This window comes from Nyctibius grandis, chromosome 2 (genome assembly GCF_013368605.1).
Source record: "Nyctibius grandis isolate bNycGra1 chromosome 2, bNycGra1.pri, whole genome shotgun sequence".
Classification (NCBI taxonomy): domain Eukaryota; kingdom Metazoa; phylum Chordata; class Aves; order Nyctibiiformes; family Nyctibiidae; genus Nyctibius; species Nyctibius grandis.
Window position 1 is genome coordinate 95,567,592 of NC_090659.1, and position 19,688 is coordinate 95,587,279.

The window sequence follows — 19,688 nt, forward strand, 5'->3', positions numbered from 1 at the left end:
TCTGAGCTACTTGCTTTGAACTGAAAAGTTTCAAGAGGATTTCACTAATGGCACAAAAGGCTTCGTGCTTACCTTTTGGGTTGGGTTCGTTCTAACACAGGCTCCCCTTCCTGCACAAGGTGGGGGAAGCACAACATGCACACACAAACATCAGCTGCACAAAAACTGTGGTAATGTCACTTATCAGCTATTTCTGTTTCCACTGACATTCCGTTTTAACCTAAAATTAGTTTGTTGTTAATTAAAATAACACATTCTACTACAGTAATAATATGGAGGGTCAGAGTCTCCGATGCAAAAAAAAAAAATTAATTATTTGACTTTATGTAAGCACAAATTCCTAATTGGGAGCATTTTGTATGCTGGGGTGCATCTTCTCAACTGGTCACTGGAAGAGTGGCAAAAGTAACTCAGGTCTGTGCAACAGAGCTAGAGGAGAGCAACAGTATTAGCAAAAACCTAGCGCACTATAACTAGAATAAGAGTAGCGCAGTTCATTTAGGAAGCACCAGCACCCAGAAGATTGGAAAGGATCGACAGAGTGAGATGTCTTTTATATACATCTGAATATACGCAGGTTTGCTGTTTTATGCGAAGAATGTTCATCAGAAGTAAGTTTTGCTCTGTGGGTACCCACGCATTAATTGGCAGTCTCATTTGTTATCCTGCTAAACCAATTAACGGTATAATAGTTTTCAAACAGCCTTCCAAGCTGTTTTATTAGGTGCATTACTATTTGAAGTGGTAGGAGATCACCCTTCATTTTGGCTGAGGCTCCTGGATCTCAACATCTTCTGTTTGACTCCCAGATCTGTTATACTTTACTTATGCAAAAGCCCCCTGATTTCATCAGAACCATCCAAATACAAAGCTACTTAGATGTGCAAGCACTTGCAGAATTAGGGTAGTGAGTGAACACAATTTTATTCCCTTTATTCTACTGTTACCCTAGCATAAAAACCTTATTGGTCTTCTACAACATTACCTCATACCTTGTCTGTCTTTTTTTCTTGTTTTTCCAATATGGCCATGTTTTCTTTCAGAATTTTCACAATCTCAGCAGGATTTTTCTGCGATTTACTAAACAAAGGCATGGTTTTTCTTCACCTGGATTTCTTCCTTCAGGATAGAAGAGGACTGCCTTAAATCAAACAAGAAACAAAAATAGCTTTTAAGGTTTATATGAAAACGCAATAAAAACACAAAAAGACATTACGAACAAGAAAAGGTTATGCCTCAGGCACTATGTTTTGCTTCAGCTACTCAGTAGAGCAGTAGAAGTTCTCTCGTACAGTTATTGCAAGTTCATCCAGGATTCACAAGCCACCATTAGTATGTGGAAAGCAACTACTCAGAACCTGCGCAGGAGCTGGATGCTTCCTAAAGCCCCTGACCTACAGGTCAACACTCCAGTGAGTCTATGCCCATGTCCAACGTTTTTTGGACACTGCGTATCTGGCAGGCTCCACTCAATTTCTGATAGGGGTTTCTGCCAAACTTCCCTGGCTTCGTCACAATGCAGATAACTAACTGTAGATGCCAGCGTAGCAAAAATGTCCTTTGTTTAGAGCATTGCAAGATAAGGTCTCAGCTTCTCTGCCATCGCCCCTTCTTCTTCAGTTGCTTTCTTTCTCAGCCTAAAGCTTCTCAAGAAGAGCAGTTTAAGCTATCCTCTGAGTCTGACAGACTGCAGGAATCTGTGGGTCAGATCTCACTTGTGTAAAGCATTGCCTGAATTAAATAAGGAATGAAGAATCAGGCCCAAATACGGACACAGATGTTTTCAGGACATTTAAATGAAAGACTGAGCATTTTAACAAAAATGTTTTTGTTTATTTAATTTAAAACATTCTTCCTCTGTATGATTAGAACGGCAAATACCACACCACTGTATTTATACATGAAAGAAACCAAGTAGCTTAGTTTTTGATCCTACGTAGCATTAAGTTGTGAATTCCCATGAGTTTTGCTGAGGATCCGATACAAAGATCTGATGAAGTTAATGGACAGACTACAGATGGGATTATGCTCTGGGTAAGGCAGTACCACTTTACAGGGGGAGCCCAGCACCATTCCAGACTGCGTTCCAGTTTGTACAATAACGAAGAAGAGGTAAAAAGAAAAAAAAAAACAAAAGCAAAAATAACCTCAAACTTTCATCTCTTTCCACAACAAAAGACAACCATCACCATCCCTTCCCACAAACATTTGCAAGATTAGTTGTAAAAGCATAAATATATACACAAACCACTTCAACCTCCTTATTCAACTTTCACCATTAAAAAAAAGCTTTAGACAAGAGGTTTTAAAGGAGAGAACTAAATGAGCACAATATACACAGTATAAAGAAGAAAACAGAATGGTGGAATGTTTTCCCAGTGGTCCCAAAGAATCCACTTCTCTCATGCTTCGCTGTTACTACTGACACGCTACAGAGTCCATCAGGAAGTATGACCCCATTTGTGCCATACATCCATGTGTTACTAATCCCCAAATATCCTATGGAATCAATACCCAGATTACATATACATTCTATTACAACTATAAATAGCAACCATATAAACCAGACAAGTATAAAATTCAAACCATAGAGGATTACTTTAAAAAAATAAAAAAAATTTAAAAATCTATAGAGACTCAGTCCTAACGTCTTACTAAAAACACTTCAAAATATTTTTGCAGGTTATCTGTACAAGAACAGTTTCCATGACATGCAGAAAATATTTTTAAATTTCTTATTTAAACCAAAAGTTCCTTTACAGTGTCCAGGGTAGGTGAATTTGTATATAGCTTCTCATTTGTTGCTAGGTCAGTTTTACAGGAATGTTTTCATGTTCAACGTCTGAAAGCTCATCTCTTTCAGATTTCCATTTTCAAGCTCCTCATGGTTCAGTTCAAACTCATTTTTATTTCTGCAGTTTTGGCTACATAACCTTCACTCCTTGGCTGAGCTCTCAACTGCGGCGTCCTGCTCCCATGAGCTCACAACTGCAAGCTTTGGCAGCACCATCCCACCAGCAACAGAGCAGAGTCACGCCTCAACCTGACAACATGCAAGACTGAACACTGGGTATACTAATGACTAACTCATTTGGGTGCATTCAGCTACATACAAGCACTGGAAAAGACTGGGATGCCAGTATTATATAATAAATTTGTTCAAATGCTGCTAGCAAGTGCCAAGCACCCCGTAACCCTGCATGTGCTGCAATTAGAAGATTAGTAATACACAACACACTTTGAAAAGGACCTGATTCTGCATGTTTTTATTATCCATGAAGACACGGCATGAGGATGTGAAGATGCAAGAAGGAAAGAGTCTGAGAGCAGGAGCTTAACAGGCACATTGCATTTCAGAAAAGAAGTATTTTCATTCAAGGTGAGGTAGGTTTATTCAGATTGCTGAAGCCAGCCCTTCATCTTCCCCTTTTAGAAGTCTCCACACAAGGAAAAGCAAATGGGAAGATAATTTAACTTTTAAATTGAAGTACTCATGAGCTACAGGTTCTGAGATTTTAAAAAAATGAAGTCCACATTTCTAACTGAAATGTTGACTATAAATTATAAACACATTTTCCTCTCAGAAAGTAACTTACATAGCTGTCTAGAGTATGGTGTCTGTATTTAAATTGGATGAAAGTATTTAGATTGGATATCAGGAAAAATTTCTTCACCGAAAGCGTTGTCAAGCACTGGAACAGGCTGCCCAGGGAAGTGGTGGAGTCACAATCCCTGGAGATATTTAAAAGATGTGTAAATGTGGTGCTTAGGGACATGGTTAAGCAGTGGACTTGGTAGTGCTAGGTTAACAGTGGGACCTGATGTTCTTAAAGGTCCTTTCCAACCAAAATGATTCTATGATTCTAAATAATCACTAATTTTGCCATAGAACTCCAACGGCCAGGCTAGCACTTTTCCACTGTATAGTTCCAGTCTCACCACCAAGTCACCATAGCACTGCTCAGTGATAAAATACCATTTCTCTTTACTTCATGCCCTACCAGTGTTCTAATTGCAACAGCAAAATCACTGATAACAGGGCAGGAAGGGCTCAAGGGACTGTTTAGTTCAACCCTCCGCTGAACAGAGCCAAGTCTGCTTCACTTCATTTATCAGTCTTACATACAAAGCAAAGCATCCGCTGTATGCAAGTGGAGGGAGACTGAGAAAAAGGGGAAGAGCCCCAGATGTGCATCAAAGAATGTTTTTGGATGTACCCCTTTTCAGTACACAGTTTTTAACCCATCAGCATCTGGCAAAAGATGATCCATCACCTCAGAAAATATATACTGGCAGCTGCAGGTTACGGTCCCTTTTGTTTCTCCATGCAGCAATCTCCTAGGGGGCACGTGTTATTCACAATTACAGGTAGAAGCAAACAGGGGTAAAGTCACTTTGCTGAGATTTGGGAGTCGTACTCCTTAGTCTTATGGCTGGCTATTCCCTAAGGCACATGGCAAAACAAGGACTCCTCTCCTCCAGCTTTGCTCATCATGACTGGATTCTCCAGCATCAAAGAAAGCATGAGCTTCTGCTAAAGCTCCTAACTCAACTGGGCATTTCTGCCCTGTCCTCCTCCTTGTATCAGCTCCCTGCTCTCTAAGCTTTACTTGGAAGGTCTCTTCACTAGAAGCACTAATTTGATTTAAATTCCTTGTCCCTCTCATCACTTATTTTCAGTCCATTTTTCGGAACTCGGTATTTTCCAGGCATCTAGCCCTCTGTCAAGGTTGCTTAAAATTGGCCAGTAAATTCAAAAGTTACCATGGGAAGAGAAGTAGGATGAGAGATGGACAGTGTGACCACATAAGCTTTGTTTTCTCAAGAAAACAGTCTAAAAATAACTGAAACACAAAGATAAATGACAACTGAGGAGAATGCAACACAGGCTTACCAAAGGTAGCTCATGCTACAATCCCTTATGAATATAATTTTAGACAGAGAAAGCACAGTAGAACCCATGCATCTGACATGGAAACACACTAAATTGAATATAATAGAAAATAGAAGGGAGACTGATCATCTGAGAAGGTAAGGGCAATTTGGGGACAGGATCTTATTTAGAGAGGCACGGGAATTAAGAGCCTACCCAAAAATTGTGGTGACTCCAAATAGGAAGGTATTATCAACACAGAAGAGGACTGGAATATCATTACCTGAGAAACTGGATGGCCTCAAGGACTGAGATAATAAAAACGGGATAAAAACTCAGAGTAAAAAGTATCAGATAATGCTGAATGGGAGAAGAGAGAGAGAGGTGGTAGATGCCCCATCCCTGGTCAGGGATGGACAGGGCTCTGAGCAACCTGATCTAGTTGAAGATGTCCCTGCCCATTGCGGGAAGGGTTGGACTACATGACCTTTAACGGTCCCTTCCAACCCAAACTATTCCATGATTCTATGGATACCTGCTTCAAGCTGAGGACTTACCATGAGAAACAACAAAGACTGGTATCTAGTGACTACACCAGTATTTTACAGACAGGAGAAAGACAAATACAAATCCATGATGAATTAAGAAAATAACCAGTAGAAATACAAAGGTATGCAAGTCTTTGTACAAAGTCGTGATGAACTTCATATAGAACATTATATGCAAGCCTGTACACCCACAGTCAAGTAAAATCAACGGAGATTAGAGGGGGGGCAGAGAAGGACCGTAGCCTGGCCAGAAAACAGGAAGACCAGCATGTCTAGGAAGCTAAAAGTGCTCACCTTGATAAGCTTAGAATAAAAAATACAGGGAAGTCTGAGAAGTTATTTCAGCTCAAATAACAATAATACTTTATTTATGCAGAAGCAAATCGCTATAAACTGCCAATGAATAAACTTTAGCTGAAAGTGTGAAGGTTTCCAACCATTGGAGCTTTGAGATTTTGAAATGACCTACTCCACCAGGCACACTACAGAGCATCTGTTCATAAATTTTTGACACTGCTGTCTGGCAGCAAGGGACAGGACTGAATGAGCCCCTTTCTTTCCTACTTTCTAGGAAAACTTTTTCCATCTAATGGTTATTCAACAGCATATATTTTTATAACATCAGAAATGCATCCTGAATTCATAATGGGGGACCAGCTAACTTCTGAAACATTTAGTTGTGTTGATGTTATTTCACTGGTGCTCTTGTGACTAGCTTATAAGACTGAGGAAAGAAACAGCTGTATCTCACTGGACCGACTCCTGGCCTCGGAGGTTGTCTCTCCTGGTCGCATGTGGAACACCCTGGCAGCGCTGTAGCAGGAACGGTGTTTTCCGAAGCCTGCTGTTGCCATCAGTATGAACAGGACGTTTCAGCTGCCAGAGCCAGAGTCTCCAGCGCATTTTACGAGCCCTACTTTTACAAAAATACTTTCAAGGAATATAATTCCGTGATTGTTTGAGAGAAAAAAATGGCATTGATTTTATTTTAGGTAAGCGACAGAAACACCAAAAGGTAATTTTAAAGCACTGTTTTCTAAATGTTTGGCTGTTTCTGTTCAAGTCAGAAAAAAAGGAAAAAAATATATCACACAGACTAAAGCAGCGAGTTGAATCCAGAGGTGGACGCGGTTTACAAGACGTGAGTATTAGGGTATTCAGTACCCTGTCAAAGGTAACATAACATCCCTTCACATTCAGGGCATGCCTTTCCTCAGAGTCCTCCAACTCTGCAAACATTTAAGCAAGATGGAAAAACACACTTCCAAAAAAAGCTATATACCTGCTGTTACTCTGCCCCCTCTGCAAAGGCAGAAGCTTAAGCACAGAAGATTAGGAGACTCACCCAAGGCCACATAAAAAAAAAAATCAGTGGCTGTGTCAGGAATGAAACCTAGATCATTTGACACCAAAGCTTATACTTTTATCAGTCTTCAAAATATCTCTTCTGGCAGTTTATCTCCTCATTAAGGGAATGCACTAAAATAAAATAGTGCAACTTGAGCTCTTTAATACAACTATAAAGTACAGTAAGAGATCCAGCTGTTTATAGGCACCCTCCCCGATTTCTTTGCTGTTAATTGTATACTTTCTCAAAAGATTACAGCGCAGCTGAGCTTGTAAGCACGATGAAGGCAAAATGCAGATGGCAACATCGCTCTACTCACCACTCCATCCCACTATGAAGTGACTCAGTTAAGCAGCTCCATAACAAACGCTTCCTCCTGCCCACAAAGGCAAGAATGGGAGAGAGCATGTGAGCCCATCCATGCACTCTTCACAGACGTTCCTCCAGACAAGCCATTTGGTCTTCAAAAAGGAATGAGTGAAAAAATTTCCTTCCCTTCAAGTATCAGACAACCATCTTGTTTTAGTTCCTAACCTTCATCAACTTATTGATCAGAATCAAAACATTTCAATAACTCTTATTGGGTGAGAGCTTCTTGAATGGAAAAAAAGACCTTCATTTTCCATTCACCCCAGTGTGCCTAAGACCCATATATTTGGGGCCTGAATTAGCACACTTTCTTCATAATTTTGCCTAATTCAGTCTCTACATAATGGAAGAGATGCTTTATTCCCTCCTGCCATATTTGGGAAAGTTGTTGCAATTACAAAGTCACATACTCAAACCAGGGGATGGAAGCCCCAATGTGTGATGATCACCTGGAGAAGTCCAATCCATCCTCCCCCATGCAGTCCCCTCACACAACCCACGTTTCCTTCAATACGCAGAAGGAATCAGGGTTACACAAGAAGTAACTTCTCTGCAAATCCTCAACAAGTTGCAGATTTTGGAAGGTACAGTGCAAATGAGACAGAACATTATTAACAGGAGGACAGTTTTATGGTTAGGGTAAATGAATGCCATCTCTGCTTGGCAACAAAATTGTTCCAAAAACTCAAGAATTTACTCATCATAAGCCTTGCTGTTGGCTACTTGTTGCATTACCTGGAATGAAGGTAATCCACCTTCACCTGAACACACAAAACATTGTAATAATGCCTACCATCACGACAAATGTCTTTTTTTAGTAGATGGCAAGCATCCTGAAGATCACACATGGAAAGTAAGCAGGCAGCTCTGCCCTTAACCTGATCACCTCTACAGAATGAGAATAATAATATCACATAGTTGTTCAATACTTTTATGAAACTGAAGGCATTCACGGTAATGCTCCACTCAAGTGCTGTGGTGTAGCTCTATGGAAGCACTCAAAGAAATTAATAATTCTATTTTTAATTGAGTGCTTGAATGCCCATTCAATAAAAAAACAAAAAGCCTATATGGTCTCTCAGCAAACACAGGGGAAAAAAATGAAACACCGAATAGCTATCTGGTCACTGAGGCAACAGTTTGATAAATGCCTTGTTCCATAATGGTGACACCCTGCTCCACATCTATTCACATCCCTACAGCCTCTGTTGGAGTGGTACAGCTGTTTGCAGGGCCACATGGTGAGCCAGGTCAGGCCACCGACCCAGATTAACAAAAAATAGCCTAGTGGGGAAAAAAAGGTCACACATGTTTCCAGTCCAGTTCTCCCCACAGTCTTACAAAGAGCTGTACCAGCACAAGAGGGGAAGAAGGGGATGGAAGGAGGGTAGAGAGCTGGAGCAGATGCTACAGCTCAGGTGTTCACCAGCCAAACCCAGAATGAGGCAGTGATGATGGAAAGGGGGTGTAAATGTGTGATGATACAAACTTAATGAAAGTATCCTGAGTAGGGTACAGAAAACAGGCTACCTTGGCACAGATAAATGCCAGAAGTAAAGTTAGGAACTCTTTGAGTGTTTGACTTTGCTGCCTAGTGTCCTTCTATTGCAACAAGTCCTGTGCTACCACATCTATTATTATTATTATTATAAAATATTTATTACAAAACAGCATTTGCACACTGCAATGCCAGGTAACATTCAGATTCTAAACCCACGCAGAAGCAGTGTCTTGTGGCACCATACTCACACCAGCATCAATCATCTCTATCACAGGATTACACAGGCCCTCCCACTCATGCTAATGAACTAGCTAGAAGTAATAAGTTATTACTTTATGTTGAATAAAACTAAAAAGATAAGAAACCAGCGGTTTTACAGCCACCAAATTTGCAGGATTGATAAGCCAAGAATATTTGGGATCCCTGTTTCCATTTGTCACCATGGAGATCTTTCAAACCTAGAAAATTAAGAATTCAATTCCATACCTAACTGTAGTCCATAGCAAAACTCCCACAAGCTCAGTCATGCAGAAAGAGGTCTCTAATGTCTTTGAAGTACACACAATTCTAACAGAACAGCCCTTACCAGCTTTACATTTACTTAAGTAAAAGGGAAACCAAGGTAAATTTCCATTTCTAGTAGTAATAATAACTGTAGAAATAATGGAAACTGGCAATATAATTTAAATTACATAGGCAGCCAAGAGGGAATAGGACTTCCTCTAAACCCGTCAGCAAGGAACGTGAATACTATTTTTGTTTTTTGTTCAATATTACTGAAAGTTACCTCTCCACACAGCATTCACTTGGTCATGCTCTTAGCAAGCCTGCTGTGTTACTTTCAATAGCTTCATAACACATTAAAATAATTTTCTATAGCAGCAATTTCACTTTACTACTAATATTAGCCCAAAAAAGAGCCTTTGCTCAGAAACAAAACTTCCCTTAAGCTCAATGAAAGTTCTGCCCAACAACGACTTCATGAATAGCCCATTGCACAGAATTAGCATTTCAGATTGACAAGATCTATTGACTGTAAATAACGAGATGGTTAATTTACATACGTTGTTTCTTGTGACAGTTCACACACACACTCGCATCTTCCCTTCATCTCTAACCATTTCCCGCTGCCTTATGCAAGCGGCCACGCTCTCATCCCTCTGCTTCTCAAGAGCCAGTCCGCAGCTGCAGGCAGTCAGCGGAGAGGAGCAAGAGAAATGATATATTGCAGATATTTTATTTTTGGAAACCGCACTGTAAATAAAGCCATTTCCAGAGATATTCCATGGACACGGAGCGCTCGGTCGCGGAGCCAGCGCCTTATGTAACAGGAGCAGTATTGTTTAGGGTTGCCTGCTTTAAACAGCCACTCCTGGTAACAGAGTTTACAAAGCTATAAAAAGCTAACAGCGTAACTATCGAGAACAAGCAGGCGAGCGGTTTATTACGAAAAGACTGGTGCTAACTGGAAAAAGGAAAGTTTTATTAAATGCCTTAACTTTCTGTCACCCAGAGGACACCACCTCGGCCGACACTCACTGCGTGCGGAAAGGTGGGGGCTCCTAGGCAGCCCCGCGCAGCCCCATGGCCGGGTGCTGAAGACAGCTCTGCCGCCTCCCCGCAGCCCGCGCCGCCAGCAGCCGCCTTCAGTTATCTTCCATTTAATTCCGCTTTATTCCCCCCCTTGCCGATCATCGACGTGTGGCAGAGACAAGGGATCCCGCGACTCGGCCTCCCGCTCTTCTTCTGCCGGGCGACCGTCCGCCTCTGGAGAAGCGTTAGCAGACAGGATCGCTTGAGCACGCACAGGCGCTCACAAGCAGCTGTAAATTTCCACTCCCCGCTGCCCGCGGCCGGACTCCCGGCCTCGCTCCGTCTCCTCGCCGTTCTTGCTCTGACTAGCTCCCTGGCTGGGCGTGCATTTTTCCCCACCGCCCTCCCCGCTTCCCACTCCCTCGTTCGTCTCGCTCGCAGGCTCACACACCCCCCTCCAGACTCCACGTCAGAGGAACGCAGGGAAAAGCAAAGGAAGAAGCGATCGCTCCGCCGAGAGATTTCTCCAGGGTTAAGGGAGGAGATGGCGGTGATTTCGCATCACTTCTGTAAGTTTCCATTCCCCTCCGAAGTCTGCCGGTGTAGGGGAGGCATCGCTGACGGGTCCTCGCACTGTCACGTGGCGGATGCTGCTGGAATTAAATTATTCACCTTGCCGTCCTGCTGAGAATGCAAATAAGGAAGCCCAACAGCAGGCTGTTGTTACAAGATAACAAGAAAATCAACATGCTCACACACCGTGTCTTTCAGCAGAGTCCTACCCAGAGAAGCCAAAGTTAAGCTGCTTCCTGCCTGACTATATATTATAACATAAAGATCCGAATACTTTCCCATGATAATACTGGAGGGGAAAAAAAAAAAACCTACAGTATACTCTAAGCAAAATTTATATCCCACTGAAGAAAAACATTAACCTAAATTATTTTTTCGAAGGCTAATGTGATGGGGGAAAAAATCATACAATTAAAGTATTCTGAAACAAGTACTACCAGCTATTATCAAGCACAGAAATACAGCAAAATGCAATTAAAGGAATTTTTAATGCTTCACTTTTCTCTCTCAGCAGCTATTGCTCAGCAAACGCCACATATTCCCAAAGGGAATGGTGAGTGCCCTTCCCCCCGCCGGCTGTCTAACAGGCACTGAGAGCAGGGAAAGGACTATGTTCTACCAGCCACTGTGGACACTGCAGGATGGGATTTAAATCCCATCACCCCGATCCTGCCTGAGCCCCAGCAGGGATGAGAGCCCGGCATGTATTTCTGCTGAGCTCACCAGCTTCAGGGGAGATTTCACCTCCTGACCCCTCTTCCTCAGGGCAAAGCCCAGCCAAAACCCTACATTATTAAAAATAATTCTGTATGCTACATTTGTTTGGGGAGCGAATCTCAGCCCCTGCCGCATACCAGCACTACAGTTGCATAAGATCTTGATTTAGGGCTCACCTGCAGCAGCTCTTCACAGCCCTACATTAAAGGCCACCAAAAAAGCATAAGAAACCTCATTTCTGAGGAATAGAGATGAAACAGCCACTTTTTACAGGGCTAACATCCTTTGCTAGCCATCTCAGCTCCTAACCAAGGCAAACAGGAGTATCCCAAGTTCACTCTGAAGAGCCAAGAATCAGCAGCCTGCCCGGCTCCAGTCGCTCCCCGTCCCCCGGGCTCAGAGAGGCAGCAGCAGTCCCTGCTCCCTTCACCCCCCTGCATTTGCTCCTGCGTTTGCACAGGAGGTGCCGAGCTAACCCCAGATCGGCAGGTTTGTGCTCTCGCCTCACCTGTAAAGCGTGCCAACGTTTGTGCTTACGCTTTACCTAACAGATCATCAAGATACCTCAGCCCCTGGGTTTTGGGCTGGCCTGAACACTACTGGGAACAGGCTCTAGTGCTGCTCCCGCTGCACCCAAAAGCGCTGCAACAAGTGACACCAAGTGGCAACTTCTGCTCCAAACCCATAGTGAAATATTCCTCCAGCACAGAATTGAAGGCTTCACCTTATACACCCCCGGTCAGGTTTCCTCTCTAGGCCACCTCCAGAGAAAGCTCAGAGAGGGATGCTGGGGACACCAAGCTTGGGGTGGGACGAGCCGCCCTCTGAAGCAGCATCTTTCTTCATGAAACTTATTGGGCATGTGGACAACCAGCACAGGCTGATGTTTCATGACATGAAGGACTTAGAGGGGGGGGAAACCGGTGCCAGGCACCATTTCATGGGCGCCTGCCTCTGCCCCAGCTAGGTAGGGAGAGGGAAGGGGTGCTGCGCCCTGCAGCACCCTGGCACCTTGCATCCACTCTGGGGTTGGTCCTTTCTTTTTTATCGGATACCACGGCCTTTGGGTAAACGTCATAGTGAAAGTCAAAAGATAAAAACTCTGCCCTTGGGCTACTACTGAAGGTACCGGCTTTTCCTAAGGCAACACAAAAGTCTAAGCATTTTATTTCATTAATCTTCACTGTGGGCTTTTAAGAGAATAACTCCTTTTTCTCCTCTCCCAAGGGAAATTATATCCTTTCCATAGTGCATCCACCACCACTTCAACAGGTAAAAAGACACCCCTTTGTTGCCCCGTGGAGTTCAACATTGGTGGGCGCTAGCCTGCAGTTAAATAATCACCAAAAAAAGATTGAACAATCACAAAAAAGCTGGTTTAGTTGCACATTAAGGGGTCCCACTGGATAATCTGTGTATCACGGAGTTCTCTGAAGTATTCACAGCATATTCAGTAAGCAGACCTTTGGAAGCATGAGAACTTTATCTAAAAAATTATTATCCTCTGTTTTGGACTAAATATGCCTGTTTTCCTGGTTCTGAGGAGTGAATTGAACATATACTCAATTTACAGTTCAACTCTGCCAGTCTGCTACCTGAGGAAATACTTCTGGGCTTTAATAGGAGCCCTCTACACACCAGGAGAGCACGAAGCACGCCTGCCCCCATGCCTGCATTGCAGCAGGAGAATCTGTGCAAAGTAGAGTAGCTAAAGGGGAAAAAAAATCCTCTGCTTTTCCAATACTATGTTTCATCTTCAATGCAGTTAATTCTCAGATGACAGGAAAAGACCCTGAACCATCCAACAGGAATTAAGCCATAATTACTTAGCGCTCTTACCTGTTGGGAGTTTTTTGTTATCAAGAGGTTATTAAATATTTCAAAAGAAATGTTTGCTTCAGTTCGTAATCTGTAGCCATCTCAAATCTGCAATGATGTAATTAGGAACAGCCAACAATTCTTTATAGCCTCAAAATACACCGAAAAAAAAATCTCTGTGCTCTGCTGACTCCAGCCTCCAAATATTTAAATTCCATTATATTTGTTTCCTTTAAAGTGAGCAGAGTCCTCAGGCTAAAGCGTGGTTAGAGTACTTTTGAGAAATGTTTGTCCTTGTTTTCGTAACTTAAAATCATGCCATCTAATAAAGACCACAGGAAGAAAAGCCAGTCCATTATACCTGCCCTTTTCATTTATTTTCTAAAGTGGAAAAGAGAAATTAGGGAGCTTGAACAATGAGTGTAGGAGCAATAAATTACAGAGGCGTATGATAAACACACAGTACATATATATTAATTCTGCTCATTAAATCACCCACTTCCAGTCTGTCTACCTCCTCTGAGATGAATTCCAGCATTCCAAAGCCCTAAGCAGCTTCAGATAATAACAACAAAAAATTTCCTTCTTTTCCCCAAAAACTGCTCAAGGCCAAGGCTCTAGTCCCTCAAAATTCAATTCTCCACAGCGACAGGTTTAGCTGTGTAATACTGGATTATCAAGAAGAGAAACTTTAGGATACTAAAAAGATTCCCCTGCCCTCCGAAACCCAAAAAGTAAAGAACTCCTCCATGTGATTTCATCCTACTCTTACAAATCCCAAGATATCAACATTATGGCAATTTATTGGGGTGGGGGGAACTAAAAACAAATGACATCTACATCATAAAGCCATTACGCTTTAACTCAAGGCATTTAGCTTTACGACAAAGCAATATAAAACGTGTGCCCAAAAACACTTCTAAAACCTCATAAAATAAGAGGGGAGACTTTACATACACTTCGTGCTTGCATGTTATTCTACAAACTCGCAGATACTCATTTTCCACAGATCACCTGCAAGAGCAACGTGGCCACTCCAAATTAATGCCATTAAAACACTTCTTTATCTAATTGATCCCTAATACAAACACCCCCACTTACTTTCTCCCCCATACAAACCTGGAGGGAGATGAACACAGAACTGATCCCCCCCAAAAAAGCCACTGGCACTGAAAGGCAAATAAACCTTTGGCTGCTCATCCAAATACAAAACAAGGCAAAAAAAGGGGGTACGGTCTACAGAGGGGCAGGTGGTTTTCCCTACAGCCATTTAAAAAGCTTTCGGCCCCTCTCAGGACTAGGAAATTGAAAATTCTTTAGTGAAGCGTGGGGGAACAGAGAGCAGCCAGAGGCAGTGGCAGAACTGTGGCTGCATTTTAGCTGATGTAAAGCAAGAAGATTTAAATGGATGCTTTGTAAAAGCTATTCCTAAAAATGCAAACAGGTCTTCAACAGTTTTCCCCTCTTCTTCCTCCTGGCTCCCTCTAGTGCTCTTAAGCACATACTGCCTTTTCCTTTGTGTTTTATTTAATGCAAATATAAACAATTGCTAAGATGATTTTTTTTTTTTTTTTTTTTTTTTTTAAGACCTGCACCAACTCTTACAAACTGCTCAGGAGTTTTTACTGAACATATTATTCACAGGTACATCACTCCAGCAATCATGCACTGACACCAGCCTTTCTACCAGAAACCTTTACGTATTAAATACTTTACGTACAGGCCAGCGTATTTAAAATTTTACTCCTTTTAAAGGCATCCATTAGCTCCATCCTTAGAGAAAGTCCCCTAAAATGAATCCCTTTCCCTGCACATTCCCACCCCAAACAGAAATTACATCTAAACAGGAAGTTACTAACGCCCAACAGCTGAAAGATAAAACAGATTAAAATTTTATGTCTGCTCTAAAGGGTCACTTATAAAACGTTAATCGCATCCCTTATCTACTGTGTCCCAACACAAAACATGATTAAGCACCATACCCGTACTCCCACTTTTATGAGTGGAGGAACACTGAACTCATGACAACATCGTGCTTTCTACCAGCGGACGTATGCGAACAGAAAGTAGTCCTCCAAAATCAGTAACTCCGTAAAGAGCTGAGCAGGTATTTTTAATATAACTAAAGCCTTCACCTCTCCACACTTCTATCCCAGCTCTGTACAGCCAACCACTTCAGTGGACATGTTTTTTTGTTTAAGGTCTATTTACAGAATTAAAACTGTGAAAAGGAAAGCTCATTACAGAAGGAACAAGAGCTTTGCTGAAGATCTAAAATTTAACCTCTCATCACATGGGTACCACAAGAGACCCAACCTTGCAGCTCATATCGCAGCACACTGAAAAAAGAGTTATTTACAGTACCAACAAATAAAAGATGTACACAGCCAAGTAAGCCCTTGCTCTCTAATATGCTGGAAGATAAACCTTGCATCAGTGCTAGCATTTTTCTTAATTAGATTGCAAAATTCTTTCGTGTGTATAAGAGCATTTATCCACCATCTCCCATTTCTGAAATAGCCGAACAATATTAATACTGTTTAGTCTTCTTGCAAATATTGAATTTAGTTGCTGGTTTCCACATAAGTTCAGCAAGCAATTTTCTTAAGTGTTAGGCATGAGTTAGTACGACAGCATGGGGTACTGCAAGTTAAGACATCCCCTTCCAACAAGCTCACATATGCAAAAAACCCTACCTATGTTCCCTGCAACTTCCCTGGTAAGGAAAGATAATGGAGCATCCCTAACTAGGACTTTAAACTTCCTAATAGTGCTTGAAGCTGAAAGCTGCATTAGTCCACATCCATCTCACAAATGGTGATATGCAATGAAAATATTAGGCAGATCAACTGACTTTTGATGACAATAACTCTTTATACATAATGGGTGGCTCTGTTGTTGAGAAGAGAGAAAGCAGTTTAGGAAAACAAAAGCCAATGGACTACGACTTTTCCTCTACTGACCACTGCTATAGAAGTCTACGGCATTTTTCATCAGATGCTCTCAACAAACAAAATTAAGCTTAATTTTAAACACAAGTTAAACACTCTCGTGAGGCACTCACCATAACATCCACTTTAGTATGAGTAAATTGAGGTGGCACCAAACAAACATGCAAAGATGTGCACTCTAAAATGTATCGGTAAAGAATGTCAGTAGATAGGAACTGTCATTCTGGATCAGACAAAGCTCCATCAAATCCCGTCTCCAAGTGTAGGTGATGCCAAGTGCAAAGTATAAAAGAAATATATATCTGAAGGAGGACCACTCTACCAGTTTATGGCAATTAGCACCTTAGAGGTTTGCTGAAGTGTCATCCAAAAATCAATGTGCTAAATAGCTACAAATGGCTCCACACTCATTCGCTTGAAAGATCCTAAAAGAGCAACTATTCCTTTTCTTAGGAGACTTTGAAATCATATCTGCAGTACTTAGAGACAACACATTGCTTCACATTGCTTCTGATTATCAAGACTCAGCAGTCAAAGAGAGCTCAGAGACTGCTATTCTTTCTAGATGAGAGATCAAACAAGAAATCAGCACTGTCAATGATTTACTGCATCCCAGATAGTTACTTTTTCAGGGCAGCAAAGGCCAGGATTTACCCACAGAACCATGTACTTCTCAAGTGATTGCCTCAGACAAGAGAACAACTACTATCAGAAAGTCCCATAGGGAGGTAGGGTGTTGTACTGATGAAGAAATGAATTCAGACCAAGGAAACCAAGAGTCAGTTCCTATTTCTGTGACACATTTCTACGTGATCTTGGGAAAGCCACTTGGGAAAACGAATGCATTCAAGACCATGGGGTGCTTTGACACTATAGTGATGGAACCCAAACAAACATACTAGGCAGCACCCAGCTTGCTGTGTCCTTTTCTTGCAGGCTAGGATAACAATCTTGCAGTTTGTGTGATGTATGTCTCCAGAAACCATACCCACAGACAAACTTCTCAGTCTCTTCTCATGCAAGTTAAGCACCCTACTAAAGCAGAACAGTTGAACCAAAACCAGAATAATATTAGGCTAAAAGAATCTAAAGTGCTGCTTTCAGATGAAGAATTACAGTTTTTTCCAGTGTCAAACAATAAAACCTAAGCATTATTACAATTCATGATAAAAGGCTGTTATTTTTAAGCAAGTGTTGCTCTAAACTGACTTGCACAAAGTCACACAAGAAAATCTCCTGCAGTCAACACTATTCCTCTGGAGAAAGAGAACCCAGGTCTTGTCATGTTTTGCCTTTTACCAGTTTTTGTCCTGCAACAATGTTAGTTTAACATATTGGATCAGGATAGGGAACCCTGAGAATTCTTTGAGCTCAAGTTGCACACAGAGACATCGTCTTCACAAGTACACCAAAGTCATTCCTCCTGACAAACAATTAAGTATATTCATCACTTGTCAGATTGCAAATATATATGCCTTCATGTGACAGATACATGGTCATTCAATGCAACACTGGACACTTGCACTTTCTGTCCCACAATAAGGATCATAACGTGACTTTAATGTGATCATCCTACCTGTTAGGTGATGAGTGGTCCCCATTGTCATGAATCCCCTATCACAGATTTTAGTCACATATTCTTCTGGTCCCAGAATGGAGCCTCCAGTGCCCCTCTAAAGAGCTATGTAGTCCATCCTGGCCGAAAGTTGACTATATTGAGCCAATTAACCTGTATGGTATTCTATGAAGTCCAATACTGTTACTCTCCAGTGGGGAAAACCTAACCATGCACATTCCCACCCTGCTAAAAAGCCAACTGCTATTCTCCCTATCTGTGTTGCCCAACATCCAACATATTACAAATTAATTATGTCAGACACATACTACCACGAAGTGTCCATTTAAGGGCTGAGTTCCTTTTGTTTTAATTAATAAACCAAGGTCATTCCTTGCATTTCTTAAATGGCAGAAGGCACGCTGCAGGCTGGCATTTTTTAGCACAGGAAGCCTGTCCTGAACAAGGACCAACATGCAGCAGTGTGCTTGTCTTCAGGATGATCTCTCTTTTGGAGGGAGAACAGCTGAGGCACCTGGGTGTGCTTTGATTTCAACTCTGCTTCTGGGTAGCCTCAACAGTGAAGATCCCTGACAGGCTCTGGATACCTGGAAGAAAATAACTCACCACACGACATAAATGGCAAGCTCTAGATATACAGGTTATATCACAGAATCACAGAATCACACAGAATCACAGAATGTTAGGGATTGGAAGGGACCTCGAAAGATCATATCAGGTCAAATATACTGATGGAAATCTTCTTGGCAAACATCACTCCTTTACACATTTCTCAATGAAATCTGACAGCTCCTTCATTACTCAGCACACAGATCTATACTTACAAGCATTGTCACACCCTCTGGAAATAGTATAAGAAGTGACAGTTTTCTCATGCTAATGGTAGCTTCCATATCTGCTCTCTTCCTACAGAAGCAACTGATATTTTTTCTCTTGTGTGCGTGTTTTTGCAGTGTGCATTCACAATAAACTTTATCTGTCATTAAAAATCTACAGTTCTGAAGGGTAAAAGACTGCTACTGTCCAATACAAAAAAAAAAGGTCATGATTAGCACTGAAAGTGAGTAAGGTGTACTCCCTCACAAATCAAAAAGGAGTCTCAAGGTGTATCAGCACAGACATGAGAAGTTATCCAGTACCTTTGCAAAAAAATAATGCTTGTATCATAGTCAGAAGCTATCTGAGTCTGAACATCGTCAGAATACATTTCCTAATATCAAATATGCATTCACGACCTCAATTCTCTCTCTCATATCATTTTGCAATGCCATGCCCAAGCCTAACATCACAAGGAGACAAAACTTCCTATCTACTAAATTGAGCAGAGATTCCCAAACCCAAGGAGCCAGAAATGTAGGCCTGGTAGTGGCACTGAGAGAGAAAAGTCCCAAAAACATTTATTTCAGAAGAGCAGTGCTCGTAGGGACATTAAATTATGAAGTAAGGGGAAAAACGGGGGGGCGCACTCGCAGGTGCTGGGCGACGGTCCGGAGTAAACCACAAAATCTCAATGTGAGTATGGAAGCTTCTCGTTTATTAACAAAGCACCCCGCGAATATATAGGCGGTAACCTGAGTACATGCTAATCACGCGCCCCGATCGCACTTGTGATTGGTCCATAGGTTTACATACTCAGAGCCATGACTGCCTTCCCCCTCCTGGATGCAGCTCTGCTTCCCGCCGAAGCAGGCACCACGGGGCTCTTTGTTTTGCACCGTTCAAGGGGAGTCCAAGGTCGCTAGCTCTGGGCTTAACCCTTGCTCAAAGCCTGGGTTGCTCAGACTGCTCAGTGGCACAAGATCGTGCCCCTTCTCACTTCTACAAAATTATGTCTGGCATTATTGCCGATGCTGGAGGTTCCACCCAAGTACCAGGGAAAAG

At 42.0% G+C, this 19,688-nt stretch overlaps 1 protein-coding gene across 8 annotated transcripts in view; it reads right to left on the reverse strand.

Annotated features, from left to right (window-relative positions):
* Nucleotides 1-19,688, reverse strand: part of CAB39L (calcium binding protein 39 like) — a 72,243-nt gene that overhangs the window by 41,870 nt on the left and 10,685 nt on the right. For 4 of the 8 annotated variants that reach the window (XM_068422631.1, XM_068422623.1, XM_068422640.1 and 1 more), the window contains one exon: nt 993-1,141. In XM_068422631.1, the coding sequence (XP_068278732.1) occupies nt 993-1,094 (102 nt within the window). In that variant the 5' untranslated portion in view covers nt 1,095-1,141. Of the gene's footprint in view, nt 1-992; nt 1,142-9,703; nt 9,772-10,178; nt 10,598-10,623; nt 10,746-19,688 lie in introns of those variants that run through there. The other 4 variants (XM_068422607.1, XM_068422599.1, XM_068422657.1 and 1 more) reach the window with 4 other exon arrangements.